General features: G+C 41.6%; 1 protein-coding gene across 5 annotated transcripts in view; it reads right to left on the bottom strand.

Annotated features, from left to right (window-relative positions):
- Nucleotides 1–3,468: 3,468 nt before the first annotated feature.
- Nucleotides 3,469–22,204, bottom strand: part of TMEM41B (transmembrane protein 41B) — a 32,330-nt gene continuing 13,594 nt past the window's right edge. For 3 of the 5 annotated variants that reach the window (XM_026070605.1, XM_026070614.1, XM_026070598.1), the window contains exons 3-8: nucleotides 14,259–14,376; nucleotides 12,978–13,106; nucleotides 10,759–10,852; nucleotides 9,785–9,889; nucleotides 7,227–7,365; nucleotides 3,469–6,355 (exon numbers count right to left, since the gene is read on the bottom strand). In XM_026070605.1, the coding sequence (XP_025926390.1) occupies nucleotides 6,186–6,355; nucleotides 7,227–7,365; nucleotides 9,785–9,889; nucleotides 10,759–10,852; nucleotides 12,978–13,106; nucleotides 14,259–14,296 (675 nt within the window). In that variant the 5' untranslated portion in view covers nucleotides 14,297–14,376 and the 3' untranslated portion in view covers nucleotides 3,469–6,185. Of the gene's footprint in view, nucleotides 6,356–7,226; nucleotides 7,366–9,784; nucleotides 9,890–10,758; nucleotides 10,853–12,977; nucleotides 13,107–14,258; nucleotides 14,377–15,835; nucleotides 16,043–16,292; nucleotides 16,470–22,204 lie in introns of those variants that run through there. The other 2 variants (XM_026070590.1, XM_026070581.1) reach the window with 2 other exon arrangements.

The following is a 22,204-nucleotide window of genomic DNA, read 5'->3' as shown; positions in this document are numbered from 1 at the left end:
CGCGCAAGAGAGTGCAAGACAGCACGAGAGAGCGTAAGAGAGCGCGAGAGCGCGAGAGAGCGAGAGAGTGCGCGAGAGAGCGCGCAAGAGAGTGCGAGAGAGCGCGAGAGCGCGAGAGAGAGCGCGCAAGAGAGTGTGAGAGAGCGTGCGAGAGCGCGCAAGAGAGCGCAAGGGAGTGCAAGAGAGCGCGAGAGCGCGAGAGAGCGCGAGAGCGCAAGAGCGCGCGAGAGAGCGCGAGAGAGTGCAAGAGGGCACAAGAGCGTGCGAGAGAGAGCGAGAGCGTGAGAGAGCGCGAGAGCGCGTGAGAGAGCGCAAGAGAGCGAGAGCGCGAGAGAGCGCGAGAGCACGAGAGAGCACGAGAGATCGCGCAAGAGAGTGCAAGAGAGCGTGAGAGAGCGCGAGAGAGCGTGAGAGAGCGCAAGAGAGCGCGAGAGCATGAGAGAGCGCGCGAGAGCGCACGAGAGAGCGCGCAAAAGAGTGCGAGAGAGCACGAGAGAGAGCGCGCAAGAGAGTGTGAGAGAGCGTGCGAGAGCGTGCAAGAGAGCGCAAGGGAGTGCAAGAGAGCGCAAGAGCGCGAGAGAGCGCAAGAGCGCAAGAGCGCGCGAGAGAGCGCGAGAGAGTGCAAGAGAACGCAAGAGCGTGCGAGAGAGAGCGAGAGCGTGAGAGAGCGCGAGAGCGCGTGAGAGAGCGCGCAAGAGTGCGAGAGAGCGCGAGAGAGCGCACAAAAGAGTGCAAGAGAGCGCAAGAGCAAGCAAGCGCGCGTGAGAGCACGCGAGAGCGCGCAAGAGAGCGCGAGAAAGAGCGAGAGAGCGCGCGAGAGCGCGAGAGAGAGCGCGAGAGTGCGAGAGAGCGCGCGAGAGAGAGCGAGAGAGAGCGAGAGAGCGCGAGAGAGAGCGGGCAAGAGAGCGCGAGAGAGCGCAAGAGAGCGCAAGAGCGCGAGAGCGTGCGAGAGAGCGCAAGAGCGCGCGAGAGAGAGCGAAAGCGCGCGAGAGCGCACGAGAGATCACGCAAGAGAGTGCAAGACAGCGTGAGAGCGCGCGAGAGAGTGGGAGAGCGCGAGAGAGCGGGAGAGAGCTCACAAGAGAGTGCAAGAGAGCGCAAGAGCACGCGCGAGAGCGCGAGAGAGCGCGCGAGCGTGAGAGAACACACGAGAGAGCGTGCGAGAGCGCACGAGAGACCGCGCAAGAGTGCAAGAGAGCGCGAGAGCGCGCGAGAGAGTGCGCAAGAGAGCGCGAGAGAGCGCAAGAGAGCGCGAGAGAGCGCGAGAGAGCGCGAGAGAGCGCGAGAGAGCGCGAGAGAGCACAAGAGAGCGCGAGAGAGCACAAGAGAGCGCGAGAGAGCACAAGAGAGCGCGAGAGAGCACAAGAGAGCGCGAGAGAGCACAAGAGAGCGCGCAAGAGAGCACAAGAGAGCGCGCAAGAGAGCACAAGAGAGCGCGCAAGAGAGCACAAGAGAGCGCGCAAGAGCGCGAGAGAGCACAAGAGCATGAGAGCGCGCGAGAGCGCGCGAGAGAGCGCGCAAGAGAGCGCAAGAGAGCGCAAGAGAGCGCGCGCAAGAGAGCGCGAAAGTGCGAGAGAGAGCGCGCAAGGGAGCGCGAGAGAGCGCAAGGGAGCGCGAGAGAGCGCGAGAGAGCGCGAGAGAGCGCGAGAGAGCGCGAGAGAGCGCGAGAGAGCGCGAGAGAGCGCGAGAGAGAGACAGCACAAGAGCGCGCGCGAGAGCGCGCGAGAGCGTGAGAGCGCGAGAGAGCGCACAAGAGAGCGCGAGAGAGCGCGCGAGAGAGCGCGCGAGAGAGCGCGCGAGAGAGCGCGCGAGAGAGCGCGAGAGTGCAAGACAGCGCGAGAGCGCAAGACAGCGCGGGAGAGCGCGGGAGAGCGCGGGAGAGAGAGACAGAGAGACAGAGAGACAGAGAGCGAGCGCGAGAGCGCGCGAGAGCGCGCGCGAGAGCGCAAGAGAGCGCAAGAGAGCGCAAGAGAGCGCAAGAGAGAGACAGAGAGAGACAGAGAGAGACAGAGACAGAGAGAGACAGAGAGAGACAGAGAGAGACAGAGAGAGACACAGCACGAGAGCGCGCGAGAGAGCGCAAGAGCGCGAGAGCGCGCGAGAGCGCGCAAGAGCGCAAGAGCGCAAGAGCGCAAGAGCGCAAGAGCGCAAGAGCGCGACCGACAGGGAAGGCGAGATAGCGGGAGAGCGCGAGGGAGAGACATACACAGAGACAGAGAGCGAGCGCGACAGAGAGCGAGCGTGACAGAGCGAGCGCGACAGAGCGAGCGCGACAGAGCGAGCGCGACAGACGGAGAGACAGCGAGCGCGACAGACGGAGAGACAGCGAGCGAGCGGCACAGGCAGAGCGGCAGAGAGCGAGCGCAACAGACAGAGCGGCAGAGAGCGACAGACAGAGCATTTTACAGTGCAGAACATGGCAAAGCCAGTAAGATGATAGGAAGACTGCACTGGTCTTAAGACTGTCATCTCGCCCAAGTCCCTAGTTTTCGGTATGCAGCAGTCTTAAATTTTGGTTCCCAGGCTCTTTACAAGATTTTTGTAGGATCAGGAAAGAGATGAGGGATGAAGCGGCTGCTTTTTGTAAGAAATGCTCCTGCAGTAGCAGCTGGATGTTTCTGTCCTTGATCAGCTGCCTGGTTGAGTTCATTCTGTTGGTTCTTCAGTTTAATCCAGAGTAAATAATTATATGGTATGATGCATGCAGTATACTTCAATTCTAATACAAAGCATAGCAGAGAGTGTATTTCATGCACATTGCATTTCACTTACTCCCTATAATAAAACTACATTATCTGCTATCAGAGAAACTACACATGATAAATATTCCCAGGAAAAGTACATTAAAAAAAAAATCTCTAAAATATATGCCAACAAAACCCACATCAGACTTTGCATAATAGCATAATTTACTGTCGGAGATATTTTAAAGGCAGAAGTGTCCTTTTCTTAAAAAAAAAAAAAAACTTTATCATAACTTTCTGGCAAGCTTTCAACACAAAATATTGATAGCATTTTATAGAATGCAAAAAAATGGATTCCATAAACTGGATTCCATCACTAATGTAACATTAATGGAATCTGAATGAAGCTGTAGTATTAACTTTAGCACGCAAGTCTTCCATCAGGAATTCATGAAAAAACACAGAACAAACTATGCAAATAGTTATAATTTGAGGAGATAAAACAAACTAGATGCAATTGGCTTCCTGTGCCAAGTATAAAAGCTTTTCAAGGTTACTGTCATACATGCTAAAGAAGTACTTTTCAGACAGAGAAGGAAGCCATGCTTACCTAGGTGTACTGAAATAGCGGAAGTACAAATAGAATGAATCTCATCTACAAATGTAATCATCAGATTATTAGTTTAAGTTACGATGTTAGAAGAACTCATCCCTTGTGAACAGCTTAATCAAAAAATTTAGCTTAGAGGAAAGTTCAGGATAGTTCACTCAAAAAAATACAAGATTTCAGGTTTTATATAATAGCTTTATTATCAAATGGTAAGAGACATTTAGTAATGATGCTGTGCAGTTATCACTTACAAAAAATTCTAAAACAAACAGGTCACCTAAACACCTCAAAGTTCCTTGCAATTAAGAAAAAGCTACATGTTCCTGATCTCCCTGTTTGCTCCATGGTAGACACTGTTTTCCTGTCAGAAAGTTATGGCTCTCTCTTGGATCACTTGCCGGATTCCCATAAAGGAGAGGATGCACTAGTGCAATATTCCACAGCAGGGCTCTACCCTACATCTTTTTGCCTTTTGCACAAGACCTTCCTTATTCTTCAGAGCCCTCATAAGTAGTTCTCATGTGATAAGAAACTGCCTAAGGCAGTTGATAGCCAAAGATAAAAAAACAGAAGAGACTGGTTAAATTAAAACAAAACAAAAAAAATATAAGATTTTGCAAAAGAAAAGAACCTTGTTTGTGACATTAAAAGCCACTGGGAAGCTAGTTGGGAAGCTGGGAAGCTAGTCTGACCAACTATGGCTGAAACAGAACTTTTTTTTCCACAACATAGCCTGATCCCATCCACACCATGAAATAAAACTAAAGGAAAATCTGAATCAATAGCATGATTTGTGTGAAATCAAAACTTAAGTTCCTTCTTTAATGCCAAGGTTGCACCAAAACATCAGTTTTATACAGTGTAGAAGGAATTTTACAACAGCATCTATTATTGACTGAAAAATCAAGCGAGAATTTTTGAGAAAAGCCACTGGACTACAGTAATAAGAGTGCAATTTATTCTGCAGAAAAGTAGGCTGTAAATAAATCTACAGCTACTTCTCACTCAATAATCCAGGGGATATGTAGCTCTCAACAGCTAAATGCATACCCTAGTTTACTACGGAGTAAATTCCCCAGGTAGATGAGCTCCGAGATTAGAATTACAGCAATAGAAGTGATCATTGTTCAGTTTTAAATGCCAATAAAATACAGGTTTAGAGTCAATTCTAAGTAAGAAACCAATTCCTGAAACTAAGTGTTCTTACAATAAACTTGTAAACAGAGGTAAATTATAGGAGTTCCTTTATCTACCAACATAAAAATACCATTTAATGTGCAGCCCAGATTTAAATAAAAGACAAAAATAGCATATCAATAATATTTACTACATATTTACATGTAATACTGTGATAAAATGAAGAAATCAATCAACATTATGTTACAAAAAGAACAAAACTCTTTAAGGTATCAGTACCTTTCACATTATCACATTTATGGAACTGTTCTCTTACATCTAAAATGATCCATCATATGATGAGTTAACATAATGATATAGACAAGTAAACCCTTGAATTGGAACATATGCTAATGTGTCAACTCCCGTTTCTGAAAGATACTTCAGGGGCACAGAAACTTAAAGCATATAAGCAGCATTGGTTTCAGTAGGATAAACTTCAACATGCACCCAAGTTCTTTGCTGATCAGGATCTAATTTTATGGGATGTCACTGACAATACAACAGACTGCAACAGTTATAACCATATAAGAGGGGGTATCATATACCCTATTTAGTGAATATATATAATATAATTTTTTTTTTTACTTAAAAGTAATTCATAATCAACTGCCCATCACCAGTTACTGACTTATCAGAAAAGGGAATCATCTTTTTCAATTTATATACACTGACATATTAGATTTGTTACATGATTCATTGAACAGTATGTGGAATCAGTTCTTTAACAAGAACTGCACCAATCTGTGTTCCATGTATTTCTTCTAGCCAATCGAGCTGCAAATGGAAGATTTTATACACTTTACATATTGTATGAAAAATTGTAATAATAAGCTGCTTAAAGTTATACATGTTTGAATCAGTTGAACTGAAGTTTTTTTATAGTAATAACTGTCTTAAATTGGCAGGAAAAAAATCTACACAAGTGAAATATTGGAAAAATAATCAACATAAAAAAATTTAAGCAAGATTAGAACTTAAAAATTCATCAGCCAGCCAGGATCAAGTTTTAGCCTGCTCTCTCCCTTCCTATATCCTCTCCCAGAATAAAAATTTACAGGGGACGAGGAGGAATGATTTGACACTCCTTTGCCTTTGCTAATCTAGTTAGTAAAGCAGATGTAGGTTCAAGTATTTAAATCCACACAGCACTAATAAATCGAAAGTAGTAAACAATCAGGATGGTGAGAGTATCACTGAAGTTAAAGTACTGCTCAGAGAAAAATCTTTGTTTCTCAGTGAGCAATGATATTATGCTATTTTCTGGAACTACAAAAGGCAAAACAAGAGAAATATTTTTGATGAGAAATGTACTCAGACCAGATCACATGCAAGTCTACAGAGACATGTAGTGTTACAAAACTGGACTGAATAACTGAGGGGTTTTTTTTGTAAGTTTTAGAAAGCAGTATCTGTATTTGATGTCTACATTACCATTTTTGCTCTGCACATAATTAGAGCAAAATGTGTCTTCCCTTCCCTTATCCTGCCCCTCCCCCCAAAGTAAAACACTGATGGTTTGGTTACAAAACTATGCGTAGTATGTTTCTGAACACAGTTTCTTCAATTTTAGGCCACGTGTTCATTTAAAGACATTCTTATCCATTACAAGCCTCTCCTTTAATTGCTGAAGATCTAATAGAAAAGCAAACATACAAATATCAGAAGTGCTGATCCTGAGATGAAGTATGGGAAATTCTGATCCAGTTTGATTCTTATTCGAACTTCTGTTTCAGTTTCTTCTGGAAGACAGCTGGTAGAATGGAGAGGATGGCTAAAATCATGAGGACAAAGACAGAGTTCCAGGAAACAGCTTCCCCTGCTGTTGTAAGTTGGTACAGTGTTGTTCCTGCCTTAATTGCTACAAAAGATGGTGGTGCCACACCTGGAGGGGGGACATTAGAAGGGTAGGATAGTGAAGGAAGAACACAAAACAGCTTGCTAGGGAAAACAAGCATGGAAAAAAAAATCATAAATTATTCACCTAACTTTAACATCAAAGTTTCAGATTTTGGTACCTTCTACAATTTTTTTAGAAGGCTGTAAATATAAGATTTGAAAACAAGAACCCCTTATCATAAGAACTGTTTTTATGCTACGTTTATACTGCTTTATATGTAAACTCAAACACAGGACACCAGGAAAAAAAATCTCTGCTATCTAGACTGTGTAGATTTCAAATCTCTCCACAAACTAATCTTATTCAAGTTCATAAAGAAAAATATAGATGGTTTCCTAACCAGGTTAAAAAGTATCTTAAAATTATGTCAAATACACAAGTAAAATATTTAGCGATACAGTAATTAAATTACAAATTCACTCCCAGAAAGGTATGATAAATAAGATGGAGAGGAAAGAGGAGAAACAGTCCTTCGAACAAAGGCACATACATCCTCACACAATTAAGCTGAGCTCAAAACAGGAATTTCTCATCTTAATACAAAACTTCATGAAAGTATAATAATTGTGGACTGAAACAAAGGAAGTTACTAATGTGTTTATAGAAGGCATGTTTCCTTAAACAAGTAAATTAGCCACATCTCATTACCCCCAAGCCAGTACATCATAATAGTCCTGAAGACTGAAACCTTTTGACGCTGTAAGTTCCACACACCAAGAAGTATGAAATAATGCATTTGTGTAATCTTTTAGTTATCCAGTAGATGGTGATCTCTGCTGAACAATGCATGAAGAGAAAAGCAACAATATCCCTTCTGGCTGCCCCAAAATTTAAGTTCATTGATCAGAATTCTTACCTAGGAAAGTGCCAATGAAAAATACTTTCAATGGTACATTTATTACAGGAGATGTTATATTGATGAACCAATTAGGAAGAAAAGGCGTTATTCTCAGAAATATTATGTAGTTAATGAGGTGTTCTCTATGTCTTTCAACCTGCCAAAAAATAAAAAAATCAGTAAACCCCCTGCCTTGAAAATACAGAACAATTTCACTACTAGAAGCTACTAGTTTTTTTGTGCATCTTTTGTAGAAATTTACAAGTTGTAAACATTAAAAAAAAAAAAAATCAGTTAAGCAGTGACTGACTCAAGCAAGAGTCAGAGAATCATCTGTTATATAGGACTAAAGTTAGTCTGGAAATAAGTTATTCTGTGGTAGAGTATGCTGACAACGTGTTTGACTCAGCTAACTTAAACCAGTTATTTTGCACAGCAGCAGGTCTAACCCTAACTCATCCACTTCTGCCTGTCCTCCACCAAACTGTAACCCTATCAACACTGCCAGCTTGTTGCCCTACTACAGAAGCTTTTGCAGGAACTAGCAATGAAGTTGTTCCTCAGCCTCTTCTGTCCTAACTTGTAATCACACTTGAGACACAGCTGTATCCCAGCTCAGAAACTCATGGCTCTGAAGTTAGTCAGGTAGCTACAGCCAGCACAGTCTACCTAACCACCTGCACGTTTTATAACACCTAGTGTTTATATTACCCAGGAGCAACCATAATAGCTCAAACTTTATTTGCATTCTTAATTCTATTCTTAACTGTAGCCCAGCTCCCTACACTAGTACTACATCAAAACCTCTTCTCACCCCAGCCCGGCTTTAGCACATCAGCCCTTTCAAACAAGAACCGTAACCCCAAATCAAGTTTTAAGGGTAGCAAAGCATCCCATCATCTCTGACCTATCCTGGCAGTCCTTCACTAAGCCTAAGCCTGGTCACGTGGCCCCAGACAGTCCAAACCACCTCAGGTCTGATTGTAATTTCAGATGAAGTCTAGTCCAGCAACTCACCTTAGTCCCAACCCTCTCTGTTTTTCCCAACTTTAGCTATAACTGCCACACTAAAACTAAGTCAATAGCCCTGCCAGACTTTAGTAAGTTTTAATCACACTTTCTATCCTAATGAAGTTCTAAGATTTCCACTTTGCTTAGTTTTGCACGTAACATAGTTCAAGTGTGATATAGTCCACTTTACCCAGTGCAATCTGAGCTGCACATACTATGTACATAATTATTTATCACATATCCAGTTCTACTAAAGGAAATAGCAAACACCTGCCACTTAGAGAATAACTTCAATATTATACTGTGATACTAATATTTATTTCGGTCAAGATCCAAGATACTACTCTATTACTTAATAAAGGCAATGTGCAGGACAACTCTTACGCTCCATTGCAGAAGTTACTAAACCAGTACTCTGTAATTAGATACTCACCTACTTAACAGTGTTGAAATAGCAATATAAAAAGGCTGAACACTATAGCTAAACAACTGACTATAACAACTTAATCTATTCCATTCCAGCAGAGATCTGACACATCTTACTCAGCCAGTGAGGAACATGTTTAAAATATTCATATGATTTAAAAATCTGTGAACTTGTGGTTCACACTTGGCTAAGAATTTGTTTGAACCTGTTTAAGAGTGTCAAACTAGGAAACACAAGTCAAATACTAAGCACACTCTGATTTTGTATAGCAAAGTCTTTGCCAATGGATTTCATCCAGTGATAACACTTGCTGACAGTAATGTTATCAGATACTGTCCTTTGCTGTAATAAGGAAATGAAAATTATGGGATCAAGCAGCTGGTGCAGAACTACCTATCTATACCCAATAAAAAAAATGGCCAATTTCAAAAATTTATAGATAATCAAGTTCTTGTAAATTTAATGTAAGCCAGTAGTAAGACAGAAGAGAGACCCTCTAAGTAACCCAAGGCGGGGGGGAGACATATCTTTTTAATATGAATTTATATGCTATTGCTATTAAACACCATATAACCTGCATCAAGTTAATAAATGCCTCAACCAAAATGCCATCTTCAAATTAAGAGCTTGCAATCAGACATCAACTATGTTTTTTTTCCAAAAGGGAAAGAAAACAGCTTTCATTAGTTCTGGTACTAACAGAAGTTCTGATGCTCATAGACCTGTTTATTTTAATTGAAACTGGAGAGGTTTACTCTTGCCATTAGCTAAACCTGAAGGGATTAAAAAATACATGTATTGGTTGCAAACTTTTCCTACGTGAAAAGAGCTTCCCAAAAGAAAATAATTTAAAATTTTACCTATTTAATTGCTTTATCTGAAGATGCTTACAGGTAATACTTGTTTTCCATCTCTTGCCCAGCTTGACCAATTCGCTTTATGTCCAATTTATTCTCATTCACACTACAGAATACTATAAACTCAAATATTCCCCGCTGTTTAAGAACCCTCAGAGAAAGTAATTATACAGTGTCAGAAAGGAGACAGAATCTTCACTTTGTAATTATATTTATGAGCATGACATCTTATTCCACTATGCATTTTCTATGATAAATTTGAGTATCTATAGAAACTCTACCTGGTCTGACCATTTCACTGCCTTTTCTGTTAAATATCTGTATACAACAGGCCGTCCCACTAGGTATGAAAGCATATAGCAGAACGAAGCTCCAAGTCCTGAGCACTGCAAAAGAATGAACAAGTGAGCAGAAGCTCTTATTAATACTAGTATTATATTCCTGTAGCTAGACTAGCCAGATGCAGCCTGCTTCTATGCAACCCTTCATTTAGGCTGAAGGGTTCTCCTTCAGCAGTATGTACCCATTTTCTAAGAATGCTGTTGATACAAAACTGTTTCTTTATTCCCATGTGTTTAGATCAATCTTGATGTTCAAAATAGACCATGTTTACTACTTATCAATTAAGTGTTTCTGTAATTTGAGATCCTTAACAGTGAAAACTTTGCAAATAAGGGGCAGAATGGCACTCAAAAGAGATTCAAATTTGAAAATTCATCACCTTGGTCCTCCATACTGACTCAGTTATCTAGTTCTTTAGTACTAAGGCTCACTATGACTGCATCTTTTCTACAGGACATTTTCTGAAATTTGTCAATAACATATTCCATATCTTAATTTAAGCTTCTTGGTTATTTAAGTGATTTAAAAACTGAGGCATCTTGTAGTGTAATAATAAAAATGTAGTACTTATGTAATGTTCTGAAATTACAATCAGGTTCTGGTGGATGCTAGACAAACCTACAGTGAAGACAACTCTCTGGCTGATTAGTACCCATCTGCCTCCATTATTAAGAAATCCTGGAGAAACATGTTAGTAGTTTGGATCATCACCCAATGTTATGGTGGATTTTGTGGGTAACGCCATTCTCATAATAGAGCTGAATCAGAACTCTTTCATTCATTCCTCAGACTAAAGCACGCTCGGCTATTTCACTTGGTCTCTGATTATTGCAGACAAGAAGCTGTTTGGATGCTTGGTTGTATTCCAAATGGATAAAAATATATGTCCTCTCAAACTATTTTCCATACTTACCAGACAAACAAGAAATAAGGCCAGTGGGAAGGGATAAAGAAACCCTGAGAGGATACTGAGAAATATAGACCCAGGGATAGCAAATGTTTGCAAGCTGGATATATCTTAGTTAAGGGAAAAAATGTATTTTTTTAAAAAAAGCTACTCAACTTTATAAACAATCCTGCTATATATTACAATTGGGAAAAAACACAAATAAGTACACACAGACTCAAAAGATCTTTACTTCAAAATATCTTTGCAGAGTAGCACAGGAAGCCCAAACACCGCTGTACCTCAAACAAGAGTGAAATCCGAGTATGGTGATTCAAAAGAGAGAAGAAAGAAGAACAAGGGGTAAATATTCCAGTGACAGATACAAAAATAAGTCACCAAATAATAGAAGCTATACAACATTTTTCCCTTTATCTCTGTGCTACAATTGACACTGGAGATTTACAGTAACATTACAGGGAATATGTAGTTCTGATTTTACATTGCAGACTAGACACACACTGATTTCAGTCATTCTCTCTGAAAGATCCAGAGARCTCCCTTCAGAGCTGATAATCACCATGAATTTCATGGAAGACTGACATGTCAAGGAAGCTACTACTTCCTTATTAACATTACTGATTTTAAAGACTGCTATTTCAGTAAAATCCTTCCCAGAACTCAGTTCAAAGTCTTTCCAGAAATTAGTTAAAAAAACAAGTATATAAGGTTACAACTCATCTCTATAAATCAGCACTAAGTTTACTCAGTTTATAAACAGGTATGGTGCTACCTCTAGATAACTATCTTACATGATCACTAATTTCAGTCAGAATGTTTTTGTTGGGTTATTGATCATAAGAGACTCCTGCTCACTCTTAGACCTACACTACAGTACCAAGTATGGCCAAGTAAAACCTAGAGACAGATTAGGACATTACTGTTTCATTGTAGGCTTCTGTGTAGTATCTAAGTGCATTTTTCAAAGAGGCAGAGATCCTGCAGCACACGAGAACAGACTGCTGAGCTTAAGATTTGCTCAGCATAGCTGGAACTACAGAGCAAGTTCATTTCCTGAATGGAAATCTTGTAAAGCAAAGAAATTCACAAACACTATTCCGTCTGAGCTGAACCAACTGAAATACCAAAAAGCCAAACAGTCTTTTACATCAAGTCCATTACTAACAGTACAGCTTTTTCTAAGCAAGTGTCAAGGTTTTCAGATAATTATAACACGCTTGTGTACTGATCACAGTCTGCTCCTAACTCCAAGGCATTAAATGTTGTTGCATCAGCTGTTGTAGTAGGATATTAAACAGTCAATTGTGTTCTATTTTTGTTTATATATATAAGCATTAACATTTTAGTTTTCTTTATATATAATCTATTATTTGTGAACTACTCTCAAAAAGAATGAGCCACAAGTTAATTATCGAGTGTAGTGCATTCGGCACCGATTTTTCCCAATGGGTTACAGAAAGCCTCCTGCATTAAACTATGAAGCAGACCTCCTATAAAGCTCTTCAACCAATTACTAACCTTTAGTTGAGTGTTCCAGTGAAGAGTGTGCCTAATGACTAATTAATATAGTCAGCACTCTGAGGACAAAAAAAAAAGTTAACACAGAACACAGGCAGCCTTTGTGTCTCCTCAGGCAGAAAGTATCTCAGAAATTTAGCGCTCTCTAAAAACAAATAAGATGTTTGTTTTTGAAGAAGGCTTAAAATGTTTTCCTTAATAAGTGCTGTAGAAAATTCTGTAAACGACTCATATTGGGCACTTTTGAATGTCCCAGGACTAGAGAAGCAGTAGTTTCAGTATTCTTTTAGAATTAACAATAATTTCTAACTGGCAATTCAAGCTATAACTTTAAAATTTAGCATAACATTAAAATAAGACAAAGTCTAGTATCAAAGTTAAAAATATTTTCCAGGATAGAAACAGTCAATATGAAACTGCAAGGAAACCCTTCAATAGTATTTATTACTGTACACGCATTTAATTCAAATTCCTTCTAGTGTGGTCCATCCTTACAGTCCAAGAAGTATACTGTGACACAGAAGAAATATTTCTTCAAGTTCAGAGTTCTGGGAATATATGTATCTTATAAACATATCTAGGCAGTTAGTCTCTCTCATCTTTGATCAAGAATTTAAAGTAACCTTGTATTTTTCCTTTAGCTCTTTCAGAGAAATACGACTACATCAAAAAAAAAAAAAAAGATTTTCATATCAGAAAAAGGATACAAAACATACGTGGCAAAATAAGCCACTAATACTTGAACATAAAAGGTGTCCTTATATTTGGACAGGACTTTTCCCAAGGCCTTTGCATCATCCATGTCTCTAGGAATCTTTATACATTCTCTTTCTTCTCTGGAAAAGAAAGAAAGAAACAAACAAAAATATCAGGAATGAGGGAAAGGCAAGCAAACAGTACAGTAAAATTACTTGCTGAATATATAGATAGTAAGATATACTTGATCACTGAACCATAGTCTCAGCAAACAAACCACATTGTTGCTGTGATAACATTCTCAGATAAACTCTTTCAATACCTGCGCTTTTTTTAAATTATAAAATTCTTGATTTATTTTAGAAGTTTGCAAACCATCTTGTTTCTATTCATTAAATAATCTGCTTTATTTCTAAGATTTCTTTTCTTGCCAGAAACAAACTGATCAAAACAAAATAATTACTCAAACCTAAGTTTGGCAACTGTGCAGTGGTCAATATTTCAGCCAAAAACCAAGTATGACTGCCTCAATTTTAAGGTCATAATATTTAAAGTGCAGGAACACAGACGGAGCTTTGCCTAGCAAATAAACAAAGCTTTAAGAGTGAAAATCCACATCACACCTCTTTCTGGTGTAACTCCAGGCTGCACAGTGGTGTGTCCCCTCCACCTCTGTATTAGACCTAGTGATTGGACTGTCACAAACTGAACTTGCTGAACAAGTTAACCAGACAGAAAATTAACTACTAAAAGAAAAAACAAAACTGTCAGACAAGCAAACTTTCATCTTGTCAGACTACCTACCTTCCTGACACATCACTACTAGATGCAACAAATGGGAGGAAAAAATAGAACATGAAGCTTAGGCATGAAGGAAGAAGGATGTCACCTTTTGGTGCCAGCCTGCAGTTACACCTGAGTAAGAGGAATTTTAAAATAAATCTAGCCCTAACCTAGCATTTTTTGCCTCTCAACTGAGGAAGGCTAAGAACCAACATTGCCAGTTACCACTTCTAATATGACAAGGGGTAACTTTTTAAAACATCATCTCTCAGCTATGCAATAGGAACACTAGTGAAAACAAAACTTCTGTGTTTAAATAGATCCTACAAGTTAGTGTGTATTTCTATGTAAAGTTTTGTATTCTGACATTGTAGATTGGATCCTGAAATTCCCTTAAGAAAAAAAAGAGAGAGAGAGAGAGAGAGAGATTCAACTAATGCCATGTAGGTTCCTCTACAATTTGATGTTAAAAGAAAAGCAAATATGTTAATTTTTCCCAACATACTTACTCACTAAGCTGTGGAAAATTTTTATATACCAAAAACATAAGGAAAGCAGCTGATAAGAAGATGGACACTAAAATAAGAAGAGACGTTCCAGCTGATCCACCTTCTGCATGGGCTTTCCCTGAAATTAAACAAAACCAAAGTTAAGAAAGAACTTGCAACAGAATTCAAAGTTATGCTTTCAAGAATTAAGGCAAGTTCTGTGTGGACATAGTCTTTCCACCAATGGTTTCAATAACATACACAATATACTGCTCACTCTCCCTGAAAGCTTTCAAACAAATCTGAACTTCTTACATAGGCAAGCATCCCATAGAAGTCAACTTCTTTGATCCCTAAATAGTTTAGCCCTCAATTACAATTGTAAAGGGAAAAGACAGTCTGAACAGCAAAACTCTATGCATTTTTTCTTTTTGTCAGAAGTCACCTGCCAGTCCAGTTGATTCTAAAAAGTTAACGAAAGCACCTGAAGTTAAGATTTGAGCATGTACAATGCAACTTTGAAACATGCTCATTAAGAGATTGTTTCCTAAGAATGAACACTAGCCACAACTAGGTAGGAGACATTCACCAGGAGAAAACACATATACACACAACAGTAGCTTGGGATATAAGGATTCCACTTTGTCAGACTTGGGAACTATGCATGTTTTATAATGATATATATATATGTATCTAAACTAAGTCTTCCTATCTTCAAAACCTTGTACAGAGGAAGTTACGAGAGTACCATAAATAACCACAATTACATTCTAGGTCTCTTCTATACTGAAGATTTTAGCAATATAACCACCTGTGTAATTTCCTGATTAGCACAGATACAACTTAACACATATTCTCTGCATCCACACTAGGGTGTGCATTTGCATATATATTAAGGCACTCCCTCGCTTCAGACACAGTTAGGGTAGCACAACTTCTTAGTGAGAATCAGTCACCTGAACAAGACAAAAATGCCAAAGCAGTATTTTCATTTGGGGACCCCGGCAGCACCACTACAGTGCTCACGTGGAGCATTCAAGCTGTGGCACTGCCATCTCACTGTTGTGAAAGGCAGCGAAAGGATGACGAAACACCCAGATAAAACAGAGCTTGTAGGTCTAGTTTTCAATTTTACTCGCTTTCAGGTTTTTGCTTTGAAGCTAGCGCAACCATCCTGCCTATTTTCGTGCTACAAGCACGAATACTTCACCACCAGGTATTTTAACACCATCTCCTGCAGAGCAAAAAGCCCCAGAGGATGAGAAAGGAAAATACAGCAGAGGGCATTTTCTGCCACTTCGGCCTTCAGCGTTTCAGCGGCGCTGGCAGGGGGCACTACGCGGACACGCACTCGCACGCGGCGCGGCCTCGCGGGAGCCGTGCCAGGCCCCGCGGCGGCCGCCCGCAGCGGCGTCCGGCCCGGCCCGGCCCGCCGGCACCCCGCCCGCACGGCGGCCCCGAGACGCCCGCCCGCGCGGCCCGGGCGCTGTTCGCTGCGGCAGTTGGGCGGCGGTTGGCGGGCCGCGCGGGCGGGCGGCCGTTGGCCGGACGAGATGACCCGCGCGCCCCGGCCCCACCGCCGCCCCCCGGCCCGGCACCTTCCAGAAGCTGCCGCTGCTGCCTGGCGCCCTCCGCCGCCGCCTGGCAGGGCCCGCGCTCCACCGCCCTCCGCTGCGCCATGGCTCCGCGCTGCCCGGGGCCGCCAGATCAGGCCCAGCCCAGGCCTCGCCAGCACCGAGAACCGCGGGAGGAAGCGGCACCGGCCGCTTCCCCTCACCCCACCGCTCCCGCTCCCGCCCCCGCCGGGCCGCGCATGCGCGCCGTTGCCGCCGGGACGGGGTGAGAGCAGCATCAGGGTGCTGCGTTTAAGCGCCATGATATACGGTAGCACGTGTTCTACCCTTTGCTTTACGCCCCCAAAAATGGCTGCCCTAAGTGAGCGTAAATACGGTAAAGGGAAGTGATGTCCCAGTGCGAGACCCGTTTGGTTTCTGAAGTTAACACGAGAGCGCCCATCCAAACCCGTATTAACTAAATCAGGACGACGAGACCCACTCTGAGTACAGGCGCAGGCTGAAACGAGGCTGTTAGAGGGCACGGTGACCGCGAGGGAAGACGGCATGCCCAACACCGTATTTATGCCAACGTCCTTCCGTCCTGCCTATCCGTAAGGGTATATACGGTAACCAGGCACGCGCTAAATATGGGCAAATAGGTTCCGGCGGCGCCGCCCGTTGGGGCGGGCTGGGCCCGCGGAGCGGCATTTCGGTCTGCAAACGCCGTCGGGGGCGGGGCGCCCCCAGCGCGCGGCAGCCCCTCGGCCGGCCGTTCGGGCCGTTGGGCGCGGCGTGGCCGGGCTGCCTTCCCCCTCCCCGGGCGGGGGGAAAGCTACCCGAGCCGCCACGGGATTTCCTCGTGCTTCTTCTGTCAGTGGGAAGTCTGAAATTCCTGTGAAAAACAAGAGGGTCACGTCCCAGTGTTTATGGACTCCTTGGCCTTCAAGCTGCATCTGGCCCTGAAGCACCTCTTTCCTCATGCGATCCTTTGGCAGCCAGACACCTCTTAACCTTTCAGCTCTCCCCGCCAGCCGCAAGTGTCACAGCGTTTTCCAGAGAAAGGGCTGTGAAACTGGCAACACACGTTGCGCAAGCTTTTAGGCAGGCAGTCGGCCGAGCGAGCTGGTGCGTCACCCTCTCCCTTCTCCAGCTGAACCTGCGTGCAAATCTCCACTCCTTTTTCAGGGTCTTTTGGAGAGGGGAATCTCTGACGAGAGGACAGGGCCTGCCCCGAGACCCGACCTCAGCCTCGTTTGTCCCAGTACTCTGGCTGCAACTAACTTCATACCCCAGCTAAGCTTATCCTTTGAACTTGCTCGTATAGGGAACAACAGATAAATAATTCTACAGCCGTAGTGTTTTACAGATAAGTATTTCCTGAGATCACGGATCTTTGTAAAGCAGTAAAGATTTGGTTTAGCACACAACAGCACTCTTGCTGAGTTTGCTTTGTTATGTTGTTCAAAAAATACCTGGGTAGGAAGCTATTTATTCTAAGATCTAAATAGTGCAATATACCATTAAATATGCAAGTACAACCCCTGCCAAATTCAGTGGGAGGAAATAATCCAAACTGCAAGTTGTGATCCTATTCCAAGAGAAATATGATCAAATTTCATATAAAGCTTTAATTTACTTGGAATTTCATAGATGCTTAGAATCTGATTATTTCAAATGATTTCATTAAATTGTGTAATTCACTCTTTTAATATTTTTATTTGATACTTGTGAAATGGTAGAGCCCTATGGAGCCAGTCAGGACTGGGGAGTTGTTACTCTGGGCATTGCTCCCAGATGACAGAATGCTTTGTTTTTTCAAGCCCTTCCACCAGAAAAGTGTACATATTAGTGAGATGGGAATTGCTGACACCATGATAGCTTTTTTTCCCTATTGTAAATGCACATCATATTCAGCATCTCTCTTTGATTATCCCATTGCTTTTGGTACCCTGGGTAAAATGATTCAAACACTGGGACTTCTTTGTTGTCTGGATAACTTTTGATATAACATTGAATAGATACTAAACTGAAAAATGTTGGAAGTAAAATTATAAATCTGTTTACTGTTATACAGCAAATTTTATCCCAGCTCATCCTTAACAGAGAAGAAAAAGCATATACCAAAAGAGGTAAATAAAATGCGGCCTGTGGTTTAAGCACCACCAAGCAGGTTCTAAACACTTGGGAGCAAGTGCTGTCTTTTATTTTATTTTGGTATAGTCGTTTGTACAGTGGGGCATGAATACCAGTTTGACATGTTTGTTGTTCAATAATCACTCAGACCAAAGGAGTCAGACAGAGCCCACTTCAGTTGATGTCTGACTTCTAACTAAACCACTTTGTATTGTGTAGCCCCTCTTTATTACCTAAATAAATGCAGGCAACCTAACAACACAGCCTAAACTGCCTAATCTAACAACTGGCTCTTGCTAAAGCCTCCTACAGTTTCCATTGTTCTAGACACTACCATAAGACATACAACAAATAATTACAGTAATACAAATTTGCTCCATGTTTTTACCTCCTATTTAACACAAGTGCATGGCCTGCAGAGGGTTCCCAGGACACTGATTCTGCAGTAAGCTCCCAGTGTTAGTATGTATCTCATTAAAAAGAGAGAAGATAAATCTAACCGACTCTGTGTTACGGAGCTCTGGCTTTCTGAATTGCTGCCAGTGCGAAATGCAAGGGTTCATTAACTAGATCACTTTGAAGTTGAACTATAGTGCATAAGTGGTATTTGTTGGACTAGATTATCAGAAGACTCTTAGACTGTCTGTTTTATGATGTTCTTGGTTTCTTGGGGGGCGGGTGAATATTGCTGTTGTGAATGTGTTGGCTCTTTTACAAAACTTTGAAACTGTCAGTGGTGTTTAATATCTGCTGACAAGTTAAACAGTCACCTCCAAAAATGCCCACACCATCGAATACCTGTAGAACCTCTGCGTTCACAAAGAAAAAAGTTCACATACAAAGAGTATGTTCCTTAAGAATCACTCTGTAAATAAAATAACTCAGAACCTATATTAAAAAAGGTTAAATTATGTTCTTTTAATGAAAAGAAAGCAAAGAAAGAAACAATACCGCTCAGCTTGAGAATCTCTTAGTGTTCAAAGGAGAAAGGAATTTGTTAACTGGAACTCAATGAGTGATCAAGGCAACCCTTTCGACACATGCTTAAGATCAGCAATTCTGGAAACAACTTCACTCCACAGGGTGCTGAGAATGATAGCTGTGGACTGAAAACAGATTTACTCTCTTCATGTATAAAGTATCCCCTATCGACAATATATAACTTCAAAGTTCATTGCAGAGTTCAGTTGTGCTTTTTACAGTGTAAAATCTCCTCTGTCTTGGAGCTTCTTTCTAAACACCTCCTGATACAGGAGGCATACTGCACAGCACTTAGTTCAGCAGAGACAGAATGACAAAAGTGCTCTGGTCTCCAGTTGGAGCTTGCTCACTGGCTTTGCCAGCGGGAACAGCACTTTCCATCCCTATAGACCAAATTAGGCAAGTACCCACGAGCTTTACATGAGTTGTTTTTTGCGAAATATACCTTAAGCTGGGAATGTAAGAGATCTTTCAAATATGTGAGCACCAAAAGTAAAACCCTTTTTTAACCTGCTCAAAAGAAACAAAATACATTGACAATTACTAGGGTAATTGTAGGTAAGTGGTCAGCTATATGAAGTCACTTCCTTCTGTGGGTGGTTGGATGGAACATTTTATTTTTATCAAATTGAAAGAGCTGTCTTCCCACAGCACACAAAACTTGTATTTGCTTCTTTTTTAAAATCACACCTAGATTGACTGATGGAGCACGTGTCGCATAGCTGAGTCACTGACACTGTCGATGCTGTTGTAGAGTGAGTCATGAGGATTGTCAGCAAGAGGAGAGATGGGGAGAGACTGAGAGCGATCCTGCTCCTGAGAGATTCTAGCTGAACATTAACAAAAACAGGAGAATTAATCAACAGATAAATCACAGGTATCATTTCCTGAGGGGGAGAAGTGCAGATTTAGAATCATTTCCCATATTATTGTCTTCTTTCTGACCTCTGCAAAGAAAACTGAATTGTTCTTGTTTTAGCATTTTTATGGTATGTAGATGCGGCAAGAAATTACTGTTTGGACCAACAATTTACATTTTAGAATAATGCAGCTAGTTTTGCTGGAAGCAGAATGGGGAGCTTCTTTGCTGACAGCTCAAAGAGGTAGTAAGCTGCAAAAAGAAGCTGTAACAACCCGAAAGGCAGAAAACACCAGAGAGCTCATGTCATCACCTGAGACTGTCCCAAGGAGAATGGTGGGGGAGCCAGCTCTACCGTTCAGCTGGATAACATGCCAGGCGCAGAGTGCCCGCTGCTGCCCGCATGCCCCTTGTGAGCCATCACAGAGCCCGAGCACTGTTCCAATGGAAACGGGCAGAGATGGCACAATAGGTCACAGCATTCCTTATGTTTCTGAAAAAGGACTCTGCATAGGTGCTTTCTTCCCAGTATTTCCTCCTTGGTCCAGTTAAGACTGTGACAGACAGGGTCTGAAGGTTATGAGCACTCAGCATATTATCTCTGAGTCAGGCTCTTCTGGGTTTGGCACAGCAGAGTCATGGCGCCAACTTGTCTCCCACTGCTGTGTGCTGAGGTGATTAGAACAGAAGTAGCTTGGAAGCAAGGAGGAAAGGTGAAAATCCAACAAGCATCCTAAGGAAAGAAAGAGTACACTGCCTGAACCAACTCCGAAGGTAGGGTAGCCACAGGCCCTGCTCTTGAAACACAGATGTGGAAGGAGGCTCGTAAAGAAGAAGCTGGCACAGTCATTCTGGGACAGCTACAGGAGGTCTGCAGTAAAGCAGTGCATACATGCAATACCCAGAGGTCTGCTGGAGTAAGATTACCTTTTCAAAAGTTTTGAACAAATTTATACCAGCAGATCCATTTTAGGTCAAAGGAGGAATTTGTATTCCGTGGCAGCTGCATTTTTATTCCAACTCTGCATGTGCTAAAAAAGGATTTACAGTCCTATGAAACCTGTATCTGGGGCATAAATCTTAACTAATAGAGTTACATTATTGTAATTCCCCAAGTTGTAGAGATGTTCTTTTTGTATTAGAAGAAGATCCTTCCACAGTGTAATTTATATCACTTGGGAAGGATTTCAAGTAAGACAACAAAATCATGTATATGACTCTATTGATGTAACTGGTAAACTACTCCTAGGTTCGTACAGCTTTATTGATATTTTTTACCAACTTCAACTTATTTGTTTAAAGACACTATCAGTATGGTATATGAACATCTTTCCAAGGAACTGTCATTAATGTAATTAAAGCACGTCTAAATTAATCTAGCTATATGGGTGCAATGTTTGTATATAAACAAGCTTTAACAGAGTTAAGAATTCTTAAAGAGTATACTTCTCCCAGTTTTCTTAAGTATGGTTTTGCTGTGATGCAATTAAAAATGCTTGGAGTACTGTGTAAAATAAGCAATATATGTTAGAAATTAAACTTCTGGCATTTATGTGATTGTCATTCTATCCAAATTATAATTTAAATCAAATAAACATTTGCCCTTTGTAAAGAATGGGGTTTGTGTATTCTGATGAGCTCATACCTCCTATTTTTGTTAGTTATGGTAAAGAGTTTTAGGATATAACTGGTGAGGAAGCAGGAAGAAAAGTTAGGATGGAATGTACTGATAAAAATGAATTGAAAAATGTCACCAACAAGTGAGATAAATAGAAATAAGCACATATTTGTAGCTGGATAGCTCTGGTTATATGAATGAAGAATTAGAAATATCTTGGAGCCAGACCCATAGGTGAATGAAAGCTTTTATTCATAAAAATCAGTGCTCAAGGGCAAGAGCTGAAAAAGGAATTAAACAGCAAGTGAGGGCAAAACTTTCGAATATTAAAATCAGTTGAGTCTGAGCTCAGGAATCATAAACGTTCAGATTTGCTTCTCTCCTGGTAGTTTGTTTATGGAAGCTATGTTTGTTAATTCTATATACATTTTAAGTACAAGTCAGGCAATTTCTGGTTTTAGTTGCATGTACATATTTTCATTACTGCTTAATTAACTAGAAACACAGTAAAATAGATAGTTATGATGTTTCTATCCCAAAAGGTAAAAATAAAGGCCAGATTCTCAGCTCTGATACAGCTCTTTAGTTCCTCTTTGATAGTTCACAGATCACCTTAAATAGACACCTACATTTTTTCTACTGCATTCTCCAATGGTCTATGAGAAAAAAGGAAAGAAGCTTTTCTGGTTAGTCTGCTCATACCTTATATTCGAATGCAAGAAGGCAAGAATTAATGGCTATTTTGTCCTGCTGCAAATTGTAGAGAGAAACCTACCCTGCAATAAACTTACACCATCCCAACTAAGCCTCATGGAAGCCC

Source organism: Apteryx rowi, unplaced genomic scaffold (genome assembly GCF_003343035.1).
Source record: "Apteryx rowi isolate R43461 unplaced genomic scaffold, aptRow1 scaffold_107, whole genome shotgun sequence".
Taxonomy (NCBI): domain Eukaryota; kingdom Metazoa; phylum Chordata; class Aves; order Apterygiformes; family Apterygidae; genus Apteryx; species Apteryx rowi.
Note: the sequence above shows the minus strand (reverse complement) of the source record. Positions and strands in the feature narration are given on the sequence as shown.